This window comes from Nomascus leucogenys, chromosome 1a (assembly GCF_006542625.1).
Source record: "Nomascus leucogenys isolate Asia chromosome 1a, Asia_NLE_v1, whole genome shotgun sequence".
Taxonomy (NCBI): Eukaryota; Metazoa; Chordata; class Mammalia; order Primates; family Hylobatidae; genus Nomascus; species Nomascus leucogenys.
In genome coordinates, this window is record NC_044381.1 from 82,568,780 (window position 1) to 82,592,571 (window position 23,792).

Here is a 23,792-nt window from a genome sequence, read left to right on the forward strand (position 1 = left end):
GTCTTATCAACCTTTCAGGCTGATGCAGAGACATGTTTAACTTAATCACTGTTGCTCTGATTCTTTTTGTCATCTTCATATTGCCAGATACGAGTTTATGAAAAGGGTACCAAAGCTGTTTCTTTCTGCTTTTTAAATTACCATAATTTTTTAAAATTTATTCATTTATTTATTTTTTTTACCAAGTTCTGTTTATGGTAATTTATAACAATTATAAAACTAAAGTACAGGAGATGAGCCATTTTTCAACTGTGTTGACTGAAACTATTGAAAAACAATCTGATAAAGTAGCAATCTCATCTCCCCTACCTAGTTTGCATCATCTCATTATCAGTAATATATAGGGCAGCTGTGCTTAGACTAAATGGTATTCTCCAGATAGTGAACGATACTTATGTTAATTATGCTGATTTGCTAATGTACAAAAAGACATTGTGGGAGATTATGTAACAAAGGAAATGACTTTGATTCAAATAAGGGGTACAGTGGGAAAGATTGATAGGTTAATAGCTTACAGATTTTTTTAAGTTTATGATCATAGTTGTTGCCCAGTAGCTTGTATTTTCATTCTCTTTGGAAGGTCCAAGAATGATATTCCCACTCTTGAAAAGTTAAGTTTGGTGAACCTTCAAACCTTCTATTCTTTGTGTTTTATTTCATATACACACAAACACAGAGAGAGAGAGAGAGGAAAGGAGGAAGGAAGATCTTACTCAGTTCTTTTGAGATGTGGTTTGATTGAGACTTATATTAAGCTGGAATGTGAATATTCTTTCTTGAATTTTGGATTTCTTTGAACAAAATGTTTTTGTATGATTGTCTTCTAAGGAATCCAAGCTTATTTTCAAGTGGTGCTGGAACATTCATCCTAATATTCATGTGCAAAGGGATACATTTCTTTATGAAGTCATCCTTATTCTGCTCATCACTTAGTCTCTATCAGTCAGATGATGATTCTTCATCTCCTGTAATGGAACACTGTCTCCTAAAATAAAGTTTGCATTAGAAGAAGAATCTCCAGGTGGAAAAGGGTGTTTTTCATCTAGTAGCTCTAATTCTGTTTTGCTTCCTACTACCACACATCTTTTGGGTGTGATTTACAAACTTAAGAATGATTTTAGATTAAAAATAATCACTTACTAAGGATTTCTTACATGCCAGTCACTATGATAAAGGTTCTGCATTCATTGTTATTTTATCAGTACAGTAGTCCTACAAGGTATGCATTATTTGTTCTTGTTTTTGTTTGTTTGTTTGTTTCTGAGACAGAGTCTCACTGTTTCCAGGCTGGAGTGCAGTGGTGCGATCTCGGCTCACTGCAAGCTCTGCCTCCCGGATTCAAGTGAGTCTCCTGCCTCAGCCTCCTGAGTATCTGGAACTACAGGCGCACGCCACCATGCCCAGCTAATTTTTGTATTTTTAGTAGAGACAGGGTTTCACCATGTTGGCCAGAATGGTTTCGAGCTCTTGACCTCGTGATCCACCCACCTCGGCCTATTTGTGCTAGGATGCTAGGATGACAGGCGTGAGCCACCACGCCTGGCCTATTTGTTCCTTTTTTTTTTTTTTTAAGATGGAGTTTCGCTCTTGTTGTCCAGGTTGCAATGCAGTGGCACGATCTCAGCTCGCTGTAACCTCCACCTCCCGAGTTCAAACGATTATCCTGTCTCAGCCCCCTGAGCAGCTGGCATTACAGTCGCCCGCCACTACATCCAGCTAATTTTTTGTTTTTAGTAGAGATAGGGTTTCTGCATGTTGGCCAGGCTGGTCTTGAACTCCTGACCTCAGGTGATCCATCCACCTCGGCCTCCCAAAGTTGTTCCTTTTTGTTTTTGAGACGGAGTCTCGCTCTATCATCCAGGCAGAAGTGCAGTGGCACGATCTTGGCTCACTGCAACCTCCGCCTCCCAGGTTCAAGCGATTCTTGTGCCCCAGCCTCTGGGTAGCTGGGACTACAGGCACATGCCACCACGCCTGGCTAATTTTCATATTTTCAGTAGAGACAGGATTTCACCATGTTGGCCAGGCTGGTCTCAAACTCCTGACCTCAGGTGATCCGCCTACTCTGGCCTCCCAAAATGCTGGGATTACAGGCATGAGCCACTGCGCCTAGCTTAGTTCCTTTTTTATAACTAAAGTAATATTCAGTTCTAGAGAAATTAGGTGGCTTAACACAGGCTAAGTAACAGAACGGTTTTACTCCAAAATCCGTTCTCTTAATTGCCAAATACTTAGCTTTTCTGAGCTTTTTCTGTTCTACATACGGGGATATTCCTGTAGCACAGCATTGTGATGATTAAATGAGGGAAAATATATAAAATACTTTACATAGTGCTTGACACATTATAGATTCTAGTAGGCTCTGGTCAGACCTATTAATACATTAGGAAAACTTAACTCTTAGACTCTGCAGAGCTGGCACAGATAAAGGCAGAGTATTGAAAGACTCAATAGGAAAAATGTTAAGGCCTGGAAACTAAACGTAAGCCTAGTGGACATCACTCACCAAAGTAACATAATTGTCTTATATATGATAGTATAAGCTATTTTTGTTGTCATCCTTCTGGAGTTTTCCCCACCTGTGTCAGTTGTCAAGATGGTGGCATCCTGAAGTTCCTCCTTGAGATAAGGGAGGCAATAAGGAGCTTTGTTTTCTTGCCTGTCTCCTTAGCATTGCTTATTTTTGCTGCAGGAGCAAACCAAAGTAAAAGCAGCTTTGGACAAAACTCAAGTAATTTTTCTTGCCCATGATGCAGATTTGCCCATGGATTTGACTTTGAGAGTAAATCTTAGTCACATTTACCCCCATAAACGTTAATATTCCTTCACCTTCTTGCCTGGATTCCATCTCTCTGCTGGCCCTTAGGGGGAACGTCTCTGTTTTTTTTTTTTTTTTTTTTTTTTTTGAGGCAGTGTCTCTCTCTGTCACCCAGGCTGGAGCACAGTGGTGCAAAAATGACCTGGGCTAAAGTGATCCTCCTGCCTCAGCCTCCTGAGTAGCTGGGACTATAGGCATGTGTCCCTGCACCCAGCTAGATTTTTTATTTTTTGTAGAGAGGGGGACTTGCCATGGTGCCCAACTCGGTCTTGAACTCCTGTGCTCAAGTAATCCTTCTGCCTTAGCTACCCAAAATATTGGGATTATAGGCGTGAGCCACCACGCCTGACCAAACTTCTCTCAAATTTTGAATCAGGCGTAAACAAAAAGCCCTTTGTGTTTGGTTCCTCAGTGGCATAGAGGCAGACTAGAAGTCTTTTTTTTTAAATAGTTTTATGACTATTAAAATAGAAAAATACAGAAATTAGCAGAAAATACAAAGAACATAAAACATAACCAATTTTTGACATAGAGGTTTTAATACCTGTCGTAGATGTCTTGCTTTCAGAGTCATAAATTCTGTTCTACTCGGCTGGGCGCGGTGGCTCATGCCTGTAATCCTAGCACTTTGGGAGACCGAGGAGGGTGGATCATATGAGGCTGGGAGTTTGAGACCAACCTGGCCAACATGGTGAAATCCCATCTCTACAAAAATACAAAAAAGGCTCATCAGGCATGTGGCTCATGCCTGTAATCCCAGCTACTCGGGAAGCTAAGACAGGAGAATTGCTTCAACCCAGGATGGTGGAGGTTGCAGTGAGCTGAGATCATGCCACTGAACTCCAGCCTGGGCGACAGAGTGAGACTCTATCTCAAAAAACAAAAAACAACAACAAAAAATGATATTCTACTCAGTGTCTTCAGGCAACTTTATTGTATCCTCAAATGGCCAACTATTTTGCTGGTACCTTGCCTAGCTTTGTTATTTCCCAAACCTTGACCTGATCTCATACTAGGTCTTTAGTATGCCCACTTACTAGATTTCTTGATATGTTCATAGTCAAAACCACAACAGCCAGATTCCCTGCTTTTTGGGACTCTTTTAGGAGATTTGGTTTCAGGGTAGAGTTACTGAAAACCCAGGGCTTCTGCAGAATGGTTTTGAGTCACCGTGGTTCCCTTGCTGATTTGATTATCTTCTTGTCTTTGACCAAAAAATAAATACTGCAGGATGATAACTTTCAAACATAATTGAATCAGGAAAGAACTAGTTTGAATTTAAGGTTGTATCCTGGACTTAATTGTCTTGCTTTTATGGTCTCCAACAGAGAGGCCAAGAAACAAGAGATTTTAAAAAGAAGCTTAATATTAGTGGGCCATGAAGTTACAGTAACTTATGTTGATATCCTAACTGTATTATCACAAAAAATTAGTGTACTCATTTTTTTTTTTTCTTTGATGTTTGGTCTTCTAGTTGCTTGGTTATTCTGCTTTCTAGGTAGAGACAGATGAATGTGAATAATTAATTGCCAAAACTTAGTACTGATGTAAACTTGGTAAAAACATTGACATAAACTAATTTATTAAAAAAAGTAGAGATCAGCTTTCATTCACAATGGTAAAGGAATGTCTTGAGTCCTATGACAAGAAAGTATAAACCATGCTAATGCTTATATTTCAAGGGACTCTTCTGTCCAAATTAGACCTAATGCAGTTTTTACCTCCTTGAGGCTATATGATGATTGTCAATGAAATGTAATGCTTTTTGTTTCTGTATGTGTTCCTGTGCATTTGTGCACCTATGTGCATGTGTGTAGTGACACGTTTAACGTAAAACTAAGAGCATATTGAATTCCCTTTTTTCCTTCAACAGACATTTGCTGATAAACTGCTTATTCCATTGTATGACATCATCAGAACGATACTGTTATTTAAAACTGAGACTTGCGCCTGCGCAGTGGCTCACACCTGTAATCCTAGCACTTTGGGAGGCCAGTCAGCTGAGGTCAGGAGTTCAAGACAAGCCTGACCAACATGGTGAAACCCTGTCAATACTATAAATAGAAAAAATTAGCCGGGTGTGGTGGTGCATGCCTATAATCCCAGCTATTTGGGAGGCTGAGGCAGGAGAATCGCTTGAACCTGGGAGGCGGAGGTTGCAGTGAGTTGAGATTGTGACTGCACTTCAGCCTGGGCAACAAGAGTGAAACTGTCTCAAATAAATAAATAAATAAATAAATAAATGAATAAATGAATGAATATAAAGTTGAGACTTGCAACAAGTTTTGTGATTACTCCTGTTTGGTAGGTAGGAAAAAACAAATGACCACATTCTATTATGATGAAACCTATGAAATATAAAGAATAATGAGTGTGATGAGGGTGATGGGAAAGAGGCTTACGAAACTGAGAATATGTTTTAAATGAAGTTTTAGCCAAGCCCTATAGCCCTATTATAGTTAAAGACTTCTGTGTTTCCATGAGCAACTCACAATTTCATACAGACAGTGACTTTCCCCCTCAGTAACTATAAAAAAGTACTGTAGTCTACATAATAGTCCATAGAGGACTCAGTTTTATAATCTGCAAAAACTTTAAAGTGGAAACTTTGCCTAGTCTAAAGACCTCAGGTTAATTTCTTGCATTGTAGGTTTGGTTTTTGCAGCCAAAGTCTCTTTCATGAAAAGAAAATGTTTTGAATCCTAGCTGAGAATAACAAATAAGAAAATGGACAAGGCATCACATATTGGCCTCTTGCCTGTTTAAAAAGGGTGAAAATGGAAGTAGATAACCTGCAAAGTGTCCTGTGTGTGATAAAGTTGACACATGAAACAAATGTCTAAAGTGCTTCACAAATGGAACTGTTGTTCCAAAGCATTGTTCAAAGTTGTTCCACTATTAATTTAGGATGAATAGTCTAAATGGTGGCTAAGATTTTTAATTTTTAATTGAATTAATAGTTTCACTTTATTCAAAAGGGGCTATTATCACGTATTCTCTGTTAATCATGTGTACTTCTAATGGCTTCTGTGATAGTAAATAAGACTTTCCTGTGGGCTGCCATTGCATTTTTACTAAATAGTTTAGCATCTAGTTAAGAATCAGGAATAAAAGAGTACTAAGACTGTGTCACATACTCTTAGGCAAATCACAGTTGTTGAGGGCATATTTCACCATCTCTTAAGTGATTCCTTCTCATTGATCAATCCCCTTCTACAGGGTGTTATAGGGAACTCAATATTGGATCATTTTTATAATTGATTATCAATACCACATGTTACTGTTACCCACATCTAATGGCTCCTTCCTCTTGGTAGTAGAATTATTAGTAGGTGCTCTTCAGACACAATGTAAAAGCTCAGAAATAACTCTCTTAGGACCTCCAGCATTAAAAAAAAATATAGCGGCTACCACATGTATTACTATTTTGTGTGTATTTTTTAAAGAGCTATAGAGAAGGTATTTTCATACTTTGTCTCAGAGATGTCAAAATAATTTTCCTAGGACACAAAATTAGTAGGAGGCAGAACCAAAATTGAGAAATTGGTATGTCTGGCTCCCAAAGCTCTCCTGTGATTCAGACTTTCTGATTTTTGGATATTTACATCGAGCAGAGTACACATTATTGTGCTCTGGACCTCCTACTTTGATATTTGTTAGTGTAGTAGTTAGAAGCCTGGACTTTAAAATTCATTGCTTGGGTTTGATTTCCTACTCTGACATTTCTGAGTTTTGTGACTTTGAGCAAATTATTTAACCTCTCAATGCCTGCCATTTCTTACCTAGTTTGTAAGATTATTGTGAGAATTAAATGAAATAATGTAAAGCACTTAGAATAGGTGTACCTATTTATTGTTGTTCTTTTTAATTTATTGTAATACATCAGTTTTCTCTAAGTACTCTTGGAATCTCCAGCTAATGCTTTATGTTTTTAGTTAATACAATCATTGTAAGTGATTTCTAGACATGTAATTTTTCTGACAATATAAATACATTTCTAACTTTATGATTTTCATAAGCAAATAATCCATACTCTTAAGCATGCCTTGAACAGAGGAGTTAATACAGTGTGGAGAAGGGATGAAGCTGGAGCTACACCTGGGTAAGGATTATTCCCCAAACCTGTCTACCATCAAACTGGATTTGTAAAAGATAAAAATTATCACTGTTATCTCTTATATAAACTCTTGAAGGTTTTTCTTTTGCTACTTTTTCATTCATCTAAAGATATTTATTGAATATTTTGTCTGTGACATGCACTGTTCCACATGCTGATTTTAAACAACAAAAAACAAAAAAATAAAAGAAGCAATAAAAAAAAAGTTCATTCTTTTGGAGCTTAAATTCTAGTAGGGCAGAAAGATAAGAAGTAAGTAATACTGTATATTGGAAAATGGTAACTGCTTAGAAAACAGAAAAAGTAAATAAGCAGGGAAGGAGTGTTAGCAGCAGTGAATCCATACGGGCCTGCAGCAGCTCGATTCTTGCCTTCTTGGAGGAAAGAATTTGGCCAGGGGAACATAAGGCAGCATGAGAGATTGAGGCAAGTTTTAGAACAGGAATAAGAGTTTATTAAAGTGTTTTAGAGCAGGAATGAAAGGAAGTAAAGTACACTTGTAAGAGGGCCAAGCGGGCGACTTGAGAGAGTCAAGTGTGCTGTCTGACCGTTGACTTGGGCCTGTATATATTGCTGTGGTTCCGGGGTTTGCATTTCTTCTTACCTGATTTTTCCTTGGGGTAGGCTGTCTGCATGAGCAATGGCCTGCCAGCACTTGGGAGGGATCGCATATGCAGTGTGTTTACCGAAGTTGTGCACATGCTCATTTGAGGCTTTTTTTCCTTACCAGTTGAGTGTTCCTAGAGGAAGGTCATATAACAGTTAAAGTCTGCCATTTTGCCTCTTAGTACACATGCTTGAGCCAGCTCACACAACTCTTGAAAACTTATCAGGAAGCTGCTGATGACCAGCTTCAGTTGTTTTCTATCTATTTAGGAGACTGCCTTTCCCTGGCACCAGCTGCGACCAGTTAAATTATTTTAGAGAGAGAGTTTAACAACTGCCTGACCATCACCTGATGGTCGCCTGACATTGCTTGGGGGTTAAGGGGGTGCCTTCTCCTGCCCTCTCATGTCTGCCTAGCTACCTACTCAAACAGGAGGAGAGGGAAAACCAAGGGATGAGAGTGATGGGAGGGAGTGTTGGAATTTTAAGTGGGATAATCTGGGAAAACCTTATGAAGATGGTGACATTTGAGCAAAGATTTCAAGGTCATTTAGGTGAGCCATGTGAATAGATATCTGAGAAAAGAGCATTCCAGGGCAGGGAGGATCAAATAGAAAAGCTGTGGAGTAGGAATATACTTGGCACTGTCAGGGGTTAGCAACAAAACCAGTGTGACTGAAATAGAGAAATCAAGGAGGATGGTAGTGGGAGATGAGATCAAAGACAAAGGTGAGATCAAAGTGAGCCATATTGGGTGGGGTCTTTTAGGTCAGAGTAGTAATTTTGGCTTTGACTCTGAGTGAGCTGAGGAGCCAATTCGTGTTAAGAACAAAGTAGTAACATTATTTGCCTGATGTTATAACAGGATCTGGCTGATATATTGAGAATAGGCTTTAGACGTAGGCAATGGTGGAAGCAGGGAGACCTTGTTAGGAGGTTGTTGTAATCCAGGTGAGAGAAGATGGTGTCTCAGTTGGTAAAAGTGCTGGTGGTGATATGTGAAAAATTAGAAATTAGCTATAAATTTGCCAACAGATTTGTAGGGGATGTTAGACAAACAGAGACTCTTGCTTTTTACTTTTCTTTCTTGCTAAATGCAAGTCATAATTTTTATTTAATGCAATGTAAATAAAACCATTTGTAGCAGCCGTAAAGCTTCTCTTTTTAGTTTACTGGAGATTTTACTTTACTCTGCAGGTAATCCAGCATGTTGTAATTGAAATTACTGATGCTACACAGAGTGGGAATTACTGATGCTAAACAATCATTTTATTAGTTTAGACCAGGACTCAGCAAATTATGGCCCAGAGACCAAATCTGGCTCATTGCCTGTTTTTATAAATACAGTTTTATTCAAACACAGCCACACCTGTTCATTTGCATATTATCTATGGCAGCTTTCTGCTACAAAGGCGAAGGATCTTACAGATCTGTAGAGACTGAAATATTTACTATCTGGCCCGTTAATGAAAAAATTTGCTGACCCTTGGTTTATACTGTTAAGAGTTGTGCAAAAATTTTCCTCTGATCTTTTTCCAGTCACTCAGTGTTTAAATATGAAGAGAAAAATTAAAAGGGGGCATGAAATGATGGTAGAGAGAACCAAGAAGTACTAACAAATACTAATGTCAACTTCTTTCTCTATGTTAATTCACTCATTTGTTTGCTTTGCGTATTCACTTTCCTCCAGATCTTCGTAGTGCTTTGTCTATGTTGAGAAACAAGTGCAGCTGACTAGCTTGAACAAAAACAGTATATTTTCTCAACAGTGAAAATTTACTATAGGAATGAATATTGGATTTTAAGAGACTAATTTTTGAATTGCACAACCTTGATAGAAAATAAAAGATGAGTACCAGCGTCAATATGAGCATCAATCTTTATGAGGAATCTGGCATTCTTCTTAAGACTTTGTGTAATCCAGTGAAGCAGTACAAATAAGTTAGACCTCCATTGTTGTTTGTTTTAACAGGTCTATAATGACGGATCTATACTACCTCAGTCAGACAGATGGAGCAGGTGATTGGCGGGAAAAAGAGGCCAAAGATCTGACAGAACTGGTTCAGCGGAGAATAACATATCTTCAGGTAAGAAGGTTGGGTTAAGAATAAATTTGAGTGAAAAAAAGAACGATCATAATATAACTAAGAGTAATAATTTTAGTTGTTTTTAGTCTTCCTGGCTCTTGAAAATCAGTACTCACACATTTTACATATTTATTCAGAAAGACACTATGTTATGCCTTGAGTGGAATACAAAGATGGCTAAAACAAAGACCCTGTCCTAAAGGGAGCTACTTCTTACACACGTACACACACACACACACACACACAATACAATACAAATATAGCATCTTAACATTTTATAGGAGAGAAATAGATGAAATGCTTATTGGAGTTTTGAGTAAGGAGACATCAGGGATAGTCTTGTAGAGAATGTATTGTTTGAACTAAACTATAAAAGATAGTTAAATAGGATTTGGACACACAGAAATGAAGGAAAAGAATGTACCAGCTGGAGGTTATCAGGTAAGCAGTTGGCTCGTAACTGGGAAAGAACAGTACAGGAACCCATATGATAAGTGTGGCAGTTCAGTTTGTCTGGAATTTTAGGTTGTGTGAAAGGAGGGATGGAAAATAAGTTGGAAAGGTAGGCTTGGAAACAGATTACAGAGGTTAAGTTTTATGGTACATAAGCAGTAAGTGGTCACTGAAAGATTTTACTTATTTGTTTTATAAATGTTATTATAACAAATAGAAAGTATTGGTAAACATCAGGTCTCAGCCCCTTTAAAATTAACTTCTGTTAGTTTTTTGTGTTCTTTTCTAGTTCTTATTAATATGTACACACCGTCTTACATATTTGTAAGAAAATAATTTATTTTTGATTTTGTTTTTCTGCTTAATGTGCCATAAGCATTTTTCTATTTTGGAGTCACAACCTGCTTTTGAAAGCTTTTACATACAAAAATGGTATGATGAGAGTGGTACTTTAGTGATATTAATCTGAAAGTAGTATTTTAGTTGAACTTGATTGTTTGAAGAGACTAGAAGCAGGGAGACCATTTAAGATAAGAGGACCATAGTGCAGGTAAGAAGTATTAAGGTATGTGGCAGTTTGCATTGAAAGTGAAGAGACAAATTTGAGAGAGATTGGGAAGATAAAATTGATAGACCTTTCCAAGTAGATGAAAGAACTGAAATGGCTGGGATAATGGGAACATCATTACCTGATAAGGTGCTGAGAGACAAAATAGTTTTCAGGGGAAAACAGTGAATCAGTAGAATCTTCAAATCTCAAAATCTTTGAAGTTGAAATGACCATGGAACATCCTCCACCCTCATCCTTTTCTAATGCTGTGGATGGCATACTGTGTACGCTCTACTTTCCCTGTAAAATTAAAGTATTGTATAAAAGCAAAATGACAGCCAGTGATATGGTTCTGTATATTTTAAGGTGCACATTTTTCTACACTTAAATAGGAAAAAATAGAAAATCAAGTGTTTAAAGAGATCATTAAAAACCAAACTGATCTTGGCATGCTATCTTGGTCTCATACCCACATGGCCATTCATCAGAGGTGTCTGCAGAATGAGAAACACTTCACCTCCTGTAGGGAAGAGGTAATTATCTCCTATCAACTAGAACCTCACTCAGTGAACTATAAACAGCTGGTGGTGCAAAACCATCATCCTTATTTAAAATGGAGATAACTGGTTTCTGAGCTTCCTCCATTTCCTCATATTCATTAAATTTTCACCAACTATATCTGGTGATAGTTCTAAACTATGATCTAGTGATAGTTCAGCTACCTAAACTGTAACAAGTACCTGCCACCTGTTTTAGTTTCTTTTTTTTTTCCCTCTTGGTTTGTAGGTGGCCAAGTGCTTTCACCTGTAGTGCTAATTTGATCATCTATGCTGATTTTTGTGGTTCTGTATTAGAGAATTTCATTTGCAAATCATGCTAATAATTTAAAGCTACATTGGCTTTTTAAACCTTTTAAACTATAGCAAAACCTAGCACTTTACTTGGACCTTACCTTCAGTTTCAGATATTGCTATTTAACAAGTTATTACTTTCATGCTTTTCCTTTTTCCCCCCATTGGGAGGAAAAGGTGATCTTTTTTAATATTCAAGGAGATGGGGACAATCTCAGTAGAAAAAAAGTGCTTTGGAAAAATATTTTTCTTTTTTTTCATAGGTCATTGGGGTATAGGTGGTATTTGATTACATGTTCTTTAGTGATGCTTTGTGAGATTTCTGTGCACCCATCACCTGAGCAGTATACACTGCACCCTATTTATAGTCTTTCATTGCTCGCTCCCCTGCCACCCGTCCCTCCAAGTCCCCAAAGTCCACTGTATTATTCTTATGCCTTTGTGCCCTCATTAGCTTAGCTCCCACATATCAGTGGGAACGTATGGTGTTTGGTTTTCTATTCCTAAGTTACTTCACTTAGAATAATAGTCTCCAATCTCATCCAAGTCACTGCAAATGCCGTTAATTCATTCCTTTTTATGGCCGAATAGCATTCCACTCTGCATATACATATACATATACACATACATATACATATACCACAATTTCTTTATTCACTTGTTGATTGACGGGCATTTGGGTTGGTTCCACAATTTTGCAATTGCTAACTGTGCTGCTATAAACATGTGTGTGCAAGTATCTTTTTCATGTAACGACTCCTTTTACTGGGTAGATACCCAGTAATGGGATTGCTGGATCAAATGGTAGCTCTACTTTTAGTTCTTTAAGGAATCTCCACACTGTTTTCCCTAGTGGCTGTACTAGTTACATTCCCACCAGCAGTGTAGAAGTGCTCCCTGTTCAGCGCATCCAGGCCAACATCTACTGTTTTTTGATTTTTTGATAATAGCCATTCTTGCAGGAGTAAGGTGGTATTGCACTGTGATTTTGATTTGCCTTTCCCTGATTATTAGCGATGTTGAGCATTTTTTCATGTTTGTTGGCCATTTGTATATCTTCTTTTGAGAACTGTCTATTCATATCCTTAGCCCACTTTTTGGTGGGAATTTTTTTTTTCTTACTGGTTTGAGTTCTTTGTAGATTCTGTGTGTTAGTCCTTTGTCAGATGCAAACTTTGCAAAGATTTTCTCCTGCTCTGTGGGTTGTGTGTTTACTCTGCTGACTGTTCCTTTTGCTGTGCAAAAGCTCTTTAGTTCAATTACGTCCGAGCTATTTATCTTTGTTTTGATTGCATTTGCTTTTGGGTTCTTGATTATGAAATCCTTGGCTATGCCAGTGTCTAGAAGGGTTCTTCCAATGTTATCTTCTAGAATTTATATAGGTTCAGGTCTTAGCTTTAAGTCCTTATTCCATCTTGAGTTGATTTTTGTATAAGGTGAGAGATGAGGATCCAGTTTCATTCTCCTACATGTGGCTAGCCAATTATCCCGGCACCATTTGTTGAAAAGGGTGTCCTTTCCCCACTTGTTTGCTTTGTTGAAGATCAGTTGGCTGTAAGTTTTTGGCTGTAAATAAATTTCTGAGTTCTCTATTCTGTTGCATTGGTCTGTGTGCCTATTTTTATACCAGTACCATGCCGTTTTGGTGACTATGACCTTATAGTATAGTTTGAAATCAGGTAGTGTGATGCCTCCAGATTTATTCTTTTTGCTTAGTCTTGCTTTGGCTTTGTGGGCTCATTTTGGTTCCATATGAATTTTAGAATTGTTTTTTCTAATTCTGTGAAGAATGATGGCAGTATTTTGATGGGGATTGCATTGAATTTGTAGATTGCATTTGGCAGTATGGTCATTTTCACAATATTGATTCCACCCATCCATGAACATGGGATGCATTTCCATTTGTTTGTGTCATCTATGATTTCTTTCAGCACTGTTTTGTAGTTTTCCTTGTAGATGTCTTTTGCCTCCTTGGTTAGGTATATTCCTAAGTATTTTATTTTATTTTTATTTTTTGCGTCTATTGTAAAAGGGGTTGAGTTCTTGAATTGAGTCTCTGCTTGGTCGCTGTTGGTGTATAGAGAAGAGCTACTGATTTGTGTACGTTAATGTTGTTTCCGTAAACTTTACTGAATTCTTTGTCAGTTCTCGCAGCTTTTTGGAGGAGTCTTTAGGGTTTTCGAGGTAAACGGTCATATTGTCAGCAGTGACAGTTTGACTTCCTCTTTACCGATTTGGATGCCTTTTATTTCTTTCTCTTGTCTGATTGCGCTGGCTAGGACTTCCAGTACTGTGCCAAAGAGGAGTGGTGAGAGTGGGCATCCTTGTCTTATTCTAATTCTCAGAGGGAATACTTTCAACTTTTCCCCATTTAGTATTATGTTGGCTGTGGGTTTGTCATAGCTTTTATTACATTGAGGTATGTCCCTTGTATGCCAGTTTTGCTGAGAATTTTAATCATAAAGCGATGCTGGATTTTGTTGGATGCTTTTTCTGCATCTATTGAAATGGTCATGTGGTTTTTGTTTTCAATTCTTTTTATGTGGTGTATGACATTTATTGACTTGCATATGTTAAACCATCCCTGCATCGCTGGTATGAAACCCACTTGAACATGGTGGATTATCTTTTTGATATGTTGTTGGATTTGGTTAGCTAGTATTTTGTTAAGGATTTTAGTGTCTATTTTCATCAGAGGTATCGGTCTGTAGTTTTCTGTTTCGGTTATGTCCTTTCCTGATTTGGGTATTAGGGTGATGCTGGCTTCATAGAATGAATTAGGGGAGGGTTCCCTCTTTCTCTGTCTTGTGGACTAGTATCAAAAGGGTTGGTACAAATTCTTCCTTTGAATGTCTGGTAGAATGCAGCTGTGAATCCATTTGGTCCTGGACTTTTTTTTTTGTTGGTAACTTTTTAATTACCATTTCAATCTCACTGCTTGTTATTGTTCTGTTCAGGGTATCTAATTCTTCCTGACTTAAGCTAGGAGGGTTGTATTTTTCCAGGAATTTATCCATCTCCTCTAGGTTTTCTACTTTATGTGCGTAAAGATGCTCATAGTAGCCTTGAATAATCTTTTGTATTTCTGTGTCAGTTGTAATATCTCCTGTTTCATTTCTTATTGAGGTTATTTGGATTTTTTCTCTTCTTTTCTTGGCTAATCTTGCCAATGATCTATCAATTTTATTTATCTGTTCAAAGAACCTGCTTTTTGTTTCATTTATCTTTTGTATTTTTTTTTGTTCCAATTTCATTTAGTTTTGCTCTGATTTTGGTTATTTCCTTTCTTCTGCTGGGTTTGGGTTTGGTTTGTTCTTGTTTCTCTAGTTCCTTGAGGTGTGACCTTAGAATGTCAGTTTGTGCTCTTTCAGTCTTTTTGATGTAGGCGTTTAGGGCTATGAACTTTCCTCTTAGCACCACCTTTGCCTTATCCCGGAGGTTATGATAGGATTTGTCATTACTGTCATTCAGTTCAAAGAATTTTTAAATTTCCATGTTGATTTTGTTTTTGACCCAGTGATCATTCAGGAGCAGGTAATTTAATTTCCATGTGTTTGCATGGTTTTAAAGGTTCCAATTGGAGTTGATTTCTAGTTTACAGTCATATATAGCTCAGTTGTGACAAGAAGTTTGGTCTCAATTTTATTAACCTATATATTGGTTTTACTTGAGAGGAGCAATTTCACAGGACATAATGGAAAATTGAAAAGGCACTTTGGGCAACTAGAGTTTTGTGGGACAAAGTCCATGGTTGTCAAAATCATTTTCTCTTTAGAGTTGAAGGCAGTATGGCATGGTTTACAAAGATTAAACTGATTAAAAGATTATAATAATTGGATTGAAGACAACCCTAATAGACAAGTATGCTATTAGGCTCAAATAGAATGGATCAAGCAAATCTCCTAAGGGCTTTAGTCTTTTACTGTATATGTTTATCTAAAAAGTTTTTTTCCCACAAAGTGAACATATAATATTGGGTTGTATTAAATGCCATTTTGTCCTGGTCTTACTCTTGTGTTATATAAATCATAACATTGAGAAAATGCTATTGTTTCTATTTCTGTAGTTTCTGATGAAGTCCATTTTTAAAACTGCACGTTGCTGATATATATTCATTATGAGTCCACACTTTACCATAATGTAAGTCATTTTCCTAGACTTTGGGTGATTTTATGTGGAAGAGATTATCTTTAGAAAATTTATGTTGTGATTTCTGATGAGCTGATGTTAAACAGGCACGATGAGTGAGATCTGTATACTTTAATGCCTTAATTTTTTAACTTGTTTGGAGCAGTTGGAAGTTGGCAGTTCTCATGTAAAGTGCTGCTAGTTAGGGCAAATAGCCTCTGCGGAAGGATGTCTCCCAGTTTAACTTGAAATTATCTGTCTTCTGGTATAGAAAAATGGATTTTGTTTTCTGCATAGCCCCAAAGTTGATATTTTAAGCAAAATTAAGCCCATTTCAAGTGAATAAAGTATGTAAAAAGAAGTAACAGTAAAGATTTATTTTTATTTATTTATTTATTTAGTTTGTGGAGATGGGATCTCCCTATTTTTGCAGTCTGCTTAGTCCCTAGTTCAGCTAGGTCTGAGTTCTTGTTCCACAACCAAGAAGAATAAGGCGTGTGGACACCAGAGAGTGAGTAGAGTAGGATTTCTTAAGCAAAAGGAAAGCTCTCAGCAAAGAGGAGGGCGCTGAAAGCAGGTTGCTAGAAACGGGCTTACTTCTGGGTCTTTTGTGTGGCAGAAGCCAGGAAGTCGTCTGTGGATTTTGCCCAAATAGGAGAGGTAAAGCTACCTCCTGGGGTGTTGCATCTGCCCACGCTTGGGGTTGGCCAGAGTGACTCCATTTTGGTTATCCCTCATGAGTGCCTAAGCCAAACCCACAGGTGCTAAAACCACAATGTTAATGTCATGTTAATGACATAATGAGCCCGGTCAAGTTAAGAACATTTAGGTTGATTTATTGCACCTGTGTCTAAGTTGGGACAGTCATTTCTGAGCAACACCCTGGCACAAGGGGAAGTTCTTAACCACATTTCTTCCTGTTAGCTGCAGAAGCAGTGTAGATGCTGTCCTACAGTTGTTCCTGTGAACATTGTCCTTCTCCTAAGACCCTCCCTGTCTGTCTAACCAGCCCCTAACTGCCTCCTCTCTCACTATGTTGCCCAGGCTGGTCTCCTGAGTTCAAGCAGTCCTTCTGCCTCGTCTTCCCAAAGTGTCGGAATCACAGGCGTGAGCCACTGTGTCTGGCCAAAAAGATTTTTTGGTTTGCTCCCGTGTTTTGCTTGCTTTGGTTTATGTTTTGAATAGGACTTTTACTGGAAATTGGTAGATTATTTTTCTTTTTTTGAGAGAGAGAGAGTAAAAAAGATGTGAAAATGGAAAACAACTATTTCACTTTTTAAATGAGGATAGGGATTTTTTTTTCCATTCAAAAATAAGTTTTATTGGAGAAATAGAAAACTTCTCCAGTGCCAGTATATGATCCTTTGGAAAAAGGGGAATGTTAATGCTGGGGATACATTATTGAGGCTATTAAACATACATTTCAGCTTATGGAACCCCTCACTCCAACGCAGGATTTGCCTGATCCCATTTTTCTTTGACAGGACTAATTCGTTAAGATAGATTTAAAGCCAGAATATAACTATAGACATTATTTATCTGCTTGTATACTGACTCTGAGATCATATTAATCATCACATATTCTTAAGAGTTGTGAATTGTGTTCTACCAAGTAATTCAGATTGCATTTGTATTTCTGCCTAACCAAAATAAAGCCAGAAGCAGTAATATCTGTAATTCATTAGAAAAAAGTTGTCAGCTTAACTGTATTAAAATATTTGCTAAATATTTAATACAACTGGGATGGGCAGAAACCTTCAGAGCTTTTCCCTATTTGAAAGAAATTTTTAGTTTAAGAGGAGACCATCTAGGAAAAAGCAGATAGCTTCTCAGAAGTAAAACCTAAGAGTATACTGAGAACCTTTTCCAAGATAAAAAAAATGCACAACTTGACTAAGGACAGAACAAGAAGTGGTAGTGGATATAGTGGCATGGGTAGATTTCATGAAGTAACAGAGGGGATTGCTATACTGGAAGTTGACTAAGGACATAGGCTGGTGATAGGAAGTAAAGAAGAAAATTTATTGAAGAAAGTTTTCTAAGCATTATTAATAACAACTTTTATCTTGAATTCTTACAGATTTTACAGAGCTCTTGCTTGTGGGAGCTTAGGTCCAATTAATAGTTCATTGGTGCACTCATTCCTTAAGTATTTGGATGTACTGGGCATTAGATACATTGCTGGGGATATAGTCATAAATCAAATAGACATGGTATCTGCCCTTAGGAAGTTTAAAGTCTAGTAACTTAAACTTCCTGAGAGTATTACTGGATTGTCTTCAAATCCAGACACACACACACACACACACACACACACACACTTTTGAAACTCTCTACAATTCTTTGTTTTGATAGTTATATTTCTGATCCTTTTTTTGGATCTTTCTACTATTTCCCATATCTCTGGTACACTAAGTTTTCCTATGGGCTCCTTTGTCGTTCCCTTTGAGAAAACTTTTATTATGAAAAACTTTAACATATATAAAAATAAGAGCTGGTGGACCCTTTTGTCCTCATCACCCAGCTTTATGATCAGTTTTGTTTCATCTGTACTACCAATGCTCCTTACCATCTCCAGGTTCATTTTGAAGCAAATCCCAGACATTTTATAAGTTCATTTGTATTTATTTCAGTATGAATTTCTAAAAGATAGTTTTTCAAAACATAACCACATTCTATTTTACACCTAAGTAAATTAAGAATCATTGTTTAAAATCATCAAATAACCAGTTGTTGATCAAGTTTCCCCAACTGCCAAATACATTTTAATGTGCCATTTAAAAAATGATTATCAATCATCACAGGAGCAATTTGATTATAAGCTCTGTGTATACTTTTTCTTCCTGGAATGGAAAAATGAGAGAAGTAAATTGAAAGAAAAATTAGTGTGGCCTGACTTGAAATAAATAAAGCAATAAAGAAATAAATACAAGCAAATGATGATAGAATAACTTAGAAGAATGCAAATACTAAAAGCAAAATAAAGATGAAGAAAAATAAAAGGACCAAACCAATGGATCTAAGAAGAAAAGAAAAAAAAAATGCTACATGTCATCTCAAGTGAAAAAGCAGATGGTAAATACTAGAGCCAGTTTTATAAAATTATAGTTATCATATTGATTTTTTAAACCGTTACTTAGTTGAATTTCTCCAGCTAACAGCTTCTATTTCTCTTAAGCATTTAACGTTCTTGGTCAAAATACACAATATTTTTGGAACATATTTTTAATGTAATTGTTACTTAATGCCTTCCTAAATAATGAAAATGTGAACTTAAACTCTTTATTGACCTTCATACAAAAGTAGAAATCTGTCAACAGTATTTACTCATTTTATTTAATTTTAAGAGAAGAACTTGGAAGAATAACATCATATCTGTGTTCTCTAACATAATACTTCATTTAGTTTAAAGAATTTCCCCCAAAACAAAGTGCTGCATTAGAAAGTATTAACATAGAATGGATATAAATAAATGAGTTAATGAGTAAATGAATTATCAGTGTAACACTAAGAGAACTGATATATTATGGTACCTTTGATTCTGTGCTCTACTCCAGAGCCTGGAACAGTGCCTACCATAATTATAAATATTCCATAAATATTTTTGTATGAATAAATTAAAAACCTAGCCTGAATTGAGTATAGAAAAGCATTTAAAACAAAAGAAAAATAGAACCAAATATTTAACACAAATATGAAGGCTTACTGATGACTTAAACTCAAGGGTAATGTCTTTATTGTTTGGCAGTAGTTTCTTTTTCTTTTTTTCTTTTACAGCCTTATTGAGATATAGTTGACATACAATAAACTGCACATATTTAGAGTATACAATTTGTTAAGTTTCGTCATATACATACACCCATGAAACCATCACCACAATCAAGATAGTAAACTTATTCAACACTCTGAAGTGTGCTCATGTCTCTTTGTGTTTCCTCCACCACTCCCCACCTTCATCCCCAGGTTTAACACAGATCTGCTTTCTGTCATTATAGATTAGTTTGTGTTTTGTAGAATTGTATATAAATGGAGACATACAGTACATACTATTTTGTCTGGCTTCTTTTACTCAGCATACTTATTTTGACATTCATCTATGTTGTATGTATTAATAATTTGTTATTCTTAATTACTGACTGGTATTCTATTACATGGTTATGCCAAAATTTATTTATTTGCTTGTTGATGAACATTTGGTTGTTTCCACTTTGGGGCTGTTATAAATAAACTGTTGTGAATATTTATGTATAAGCCTTTCTGTGGGCATATACTTCCATTTTTCTTGGGTAAATACCTAGGAGTGGAATGGCTGGGTCATGTAACAGTGTAGGTTTAACTTTTTAAGAAACTGTTTGAACTGTTTTCAAAAATGATTGTACCATTTTATATTTTCAACCAGCAGTGTCTGAGAGTTTTAGTTCTCATACACCTGAACTAACACTTGGTATGGTTATCTTTTAAATTTTAGCTATTTTAGTGTATGTGTAGGGGTATGTCATGGTTTTTTTTGTATGTGGTTTTTTTTTTTCATTTTCCCGTAAGTATTGTTGAATATCTTTTCATATGCATATTTTCATCTGCATATCGTCGTTGGTGAAATGTCTGCTTAAATCTTCTGCCTATTTTTTAATTGGGATGTTTGCTTTCTTCTTATTGAGTTAAGGTTCTTTATATATATTCTAGATATGAGTCCTTTGTCTGATACATGTTTTGGAAATTTTTGTTTGGAAATTCTAGTTGCAGCTTGCCTTTTAATTTTCTTAACAGTGTCTTTGAAGGGCAAAAGTTTTTGATTTTGACAAAGTCCAGTTTATTAAATTTTTAAATTTATGCTTTTGTATTTTGTATTTATGAAATTTTTATGAAGCCTAGAATTTTTTTCTGGTTTCTTCTAGGAATTTTATAATTTTAGCTCTTACATTTAGGTCTATGATCCATTTTGAGGAATGACGTAAACTAAGAGTTGAGGTTCATTTTTTTGCATATAGCTATTCAATTGGTCTAGAATCATTTTTTCAAAGATTATGTCTTTCCTATTAATTGCTTTAGAACTTTTATCAAAAATCAATTGACTGCCGGGCGCAGTGGCTCATGCCTGTAATCCCAGCATTTTGGGAGTCCGAGGTGGGCGGATCACTTCAGGCCAAGAGTTCGAGACCAGCCTGGCCAACATGGTAAAACCCCATCTCTACTAGAAATACAAAAATTAGCCACGCGTGGTAGCGCACACCTATAATCCCAGCTACTTGAGAGGCTGAGGCAGGAGAATCCCTCGAACCCAAGAAGTGGAGGCTGCAGTGAGCCAAGATGGTGCCACGGCACTCCAGCCTGGGTGACAGAGTGAGACGCTGTCTCAAAAAAATAAAAAAAGAAAAAAAAAATCAATTGACCATACATGTGTGTCATGTGTGTCTATCTTTCTGTCAGTACCACACTGTCTTGGTTACTGGCTTTGTAGTAAGTGTTACAACTGGGTAGTGTGATTTATCCTTCTTTTTTTGAAATTTTGTTCATTATATGTTCTTTGCATTTTCATTTAAATTTTAGAATCAACTTGTCTGAGTGTTGCTAGCACATAGAAATACAATTGATTTTTTGTATATTGATCTTGCATCTTGCCACTTTGCCAAACTCACCTGGTGCTTTTTTGTAGATTTCTTCAGAGTTTCTACATAAAGTATCACGCCATCTACAAATAGATACACTTACTTCTTCATTTCCAATATGGATTCTAGTTGGCAGTAGTCTCTTTGAGTCATTAATCTTGATTAAGTAGTACAATTTATTATTAGGATAACTTACAGTAAGCCACAAATTAATTCCTCCTTCATTTAAAACTAAAATCCTTACCAAAGTCCAAATTTCAGCTTTTAGGTTTTCTTAGCAAGAGAGTTTTAAAATATTTTGAGATTCCTAATGGTAATGAAGGAATTTTTTTAATTCCTGAGAGTACACTCACTAAACTGCTAGCGTTTTGACATTTTTCAGTTTACATATTTTTATATATTCAAATTCTCTTAATTATCAATAATAAAAGGCTTTCACAACATCATTCCTTGATAAGGGTATATAAGGGAATACATATTTAGGTCATTAACGTCTGCGACCTGGAAATAAAATTAACAGATTCTGGCCCAGTGCAGTGGCTCACGCCTGTAATCCCAGCACTTTGGGAGGCCGAGGCAGGCGGATCACGAGGTCAGGAGATTGAGACCATCCTGGCTAACACAGTGAAACCCCGTCTCTACTAAAAATACAAAAAACTAGCCAGGCGTGGTGGTGGGCACCTGTAGTCCCAGCTACTCAGGAGGCTGAGGCAGGAGAATGGTGTGAACCCGAGAGGCGGAGCTTGCAGTGAGCAGAGACTGCGCCACTGCACTCCAGGCTGGGTGACAGAGCGAGACTCCGTCTTTAAATACACACACACACACACACACACAGATTCCATTCTAGATGCTACTGCCTAACTCATTTAATCCTTGAGAGTAGCAACACCTAGTAGAGGTTTTATCCTTTTAACTTTCTTGAATATATGTTGAACTTAAATTCAAATTTCTTTAATTTAGGTATATCAGCCCAATATGTACTTGTTTTAAAGTCATTTTTAAAGTAATTTTCTCTTTCTAGAAATACGCCTTTTTTTTTTTCAAGAAATGGCGGGTTTCGCTATAGTTCGACTCTGACCTAAGTCACAATACAGTTCTAGAAACAATTTTCCAAATCTTAAAGCAGGTCTGGTTTCCACATAGAAATAGAGTAATAATGGGAGTTCTGATTGTAACCACCAAGTCTCAAGATGGAAGTTTTTCTTCCATAATCCTGGTATGAGTTCCAGCGAAGCAAGAATTGTGGAGTAGCAAGATGCCTATTAAGGGAAGACGTAGACTCTTGAGCAGAGGCAGATTCAGGTTTGGGGGATACACCTGAAACCTATTCAACTTCTGGTAGTGTCTTTATGAAAAGAAATACAAAATATGAAACGTTTACAATTGAGTCTCATTACTCATGTTCTTTTTTTTTTTTTTTTTGAGACGGAGTCTTGCTGTGTTGCCCAGGCTGGAGCGTAGTGGTGCGATCTCCGCCCACTGCAAGCTCCGCCTCCCAGGTTCACGCCGTTTTCCTGCCACAGCCTCCCGAGTAGCTAGGACTACAGGTGCCCACCACCACGCCCGGCCAATTTTTTTGTATTTTTTAGTACAGACGGGGTTTCACCGTGTTAGCCAGGATGGTCTTGATCTCCTGACCTCATGATCCGCCTGCCTTGGCCTCCCAAAGTGCTGGGATTACAGGTGTGAGCCACCGTGCCCAGCCAGTTACATTCTTTAATGTCATCACAGACACGGAATTAGCAATAGTAAACCACTCTTCCTAGGGGAAATACAGAGTTAGGTTCCTGTGAGATCAACATTTTCATCAGCTGATTAACATATATAACCTTGTTTTATGTGTGTTTCTATTTCAGGAAACCTTATTTAATGTATATTGTTGATTCATTAACATTGATAACTCATATGTGAACAAAGCTTATCCAACATACATACTTTCTCTGTAAAGCAACACAGCTTTCTTGCCCTTAGGAACACTTGACAGCACTTCACTACTATGTTTGGAGGCCATTTTCAACAGTGAAATCACTGGAAAAAAAGCACAAAAATGGGAAAAACAGCACTAAAAGTACTGCGGAAAGGACATTTGTTTATAGTAAGAGATTTGAAACAAGAAGGCAAAAAGCCACCTTGGCCGAAATCATGTGCCTTGGAGAACTCAAAATTTTCATTGCATGTTCCATGAATGACCGTGAACGCACCACAAGTATTGATTTGGCTGTTACAAATAAATTTTAGTAGGTAAATTCACATGGAATCTGTGAATAGTGAGGATTGACTCCAGGATGAAAAAAGAACTTCTAACAAGTTACAATTGTATAAAGCTGACAAATACCACAAATACTAAACCCCAGAAAAGTAATTTTTAATTAACTGCTTGATACTCTTTATAATACTGTTTTCCCTTACATTTCTTAGCTGCATACCCTTTGATTGTATGACAGTGATTTGTAATGTTTTCTGTAAAGAGAATTGAAAATGACTTTGTAATATTAATATTGTCTATAAAGAGAATGGAAAATCTGAATAGATTTTTTTCTCTAGCATGGTTGATTTCAAATGTTGTTTTTAAATTA

General features: G+C 36.8%; 1 protein-coding gene across 5 annotated transcripts in view; it reads left to right on the forward strand.

Annotated features, from left to right (window-relative positions):
• The window catches only part of FUT8 (fucosyltransferase 8), a 381,361-nt gene that overhangs the window by 215,750 nt on the left and 141,819 nt on the right, over window positions 1-23,792 (forward strand). For all 5 annotated transcript variants that reach the window (XM_030812303.1, XM_030812283.1, XM_030812313.1 and 2 more), the window contains one exon: window positions 9,514-9,628. In XM_030812303.1, the coding sequence (XP_030668163.1) occupies window positions 9,514-9,628 (115 nt within the window). The remainder of the gene's footprint in view (window positions 1-9,513; window positions 9,629-23,792) is intronic.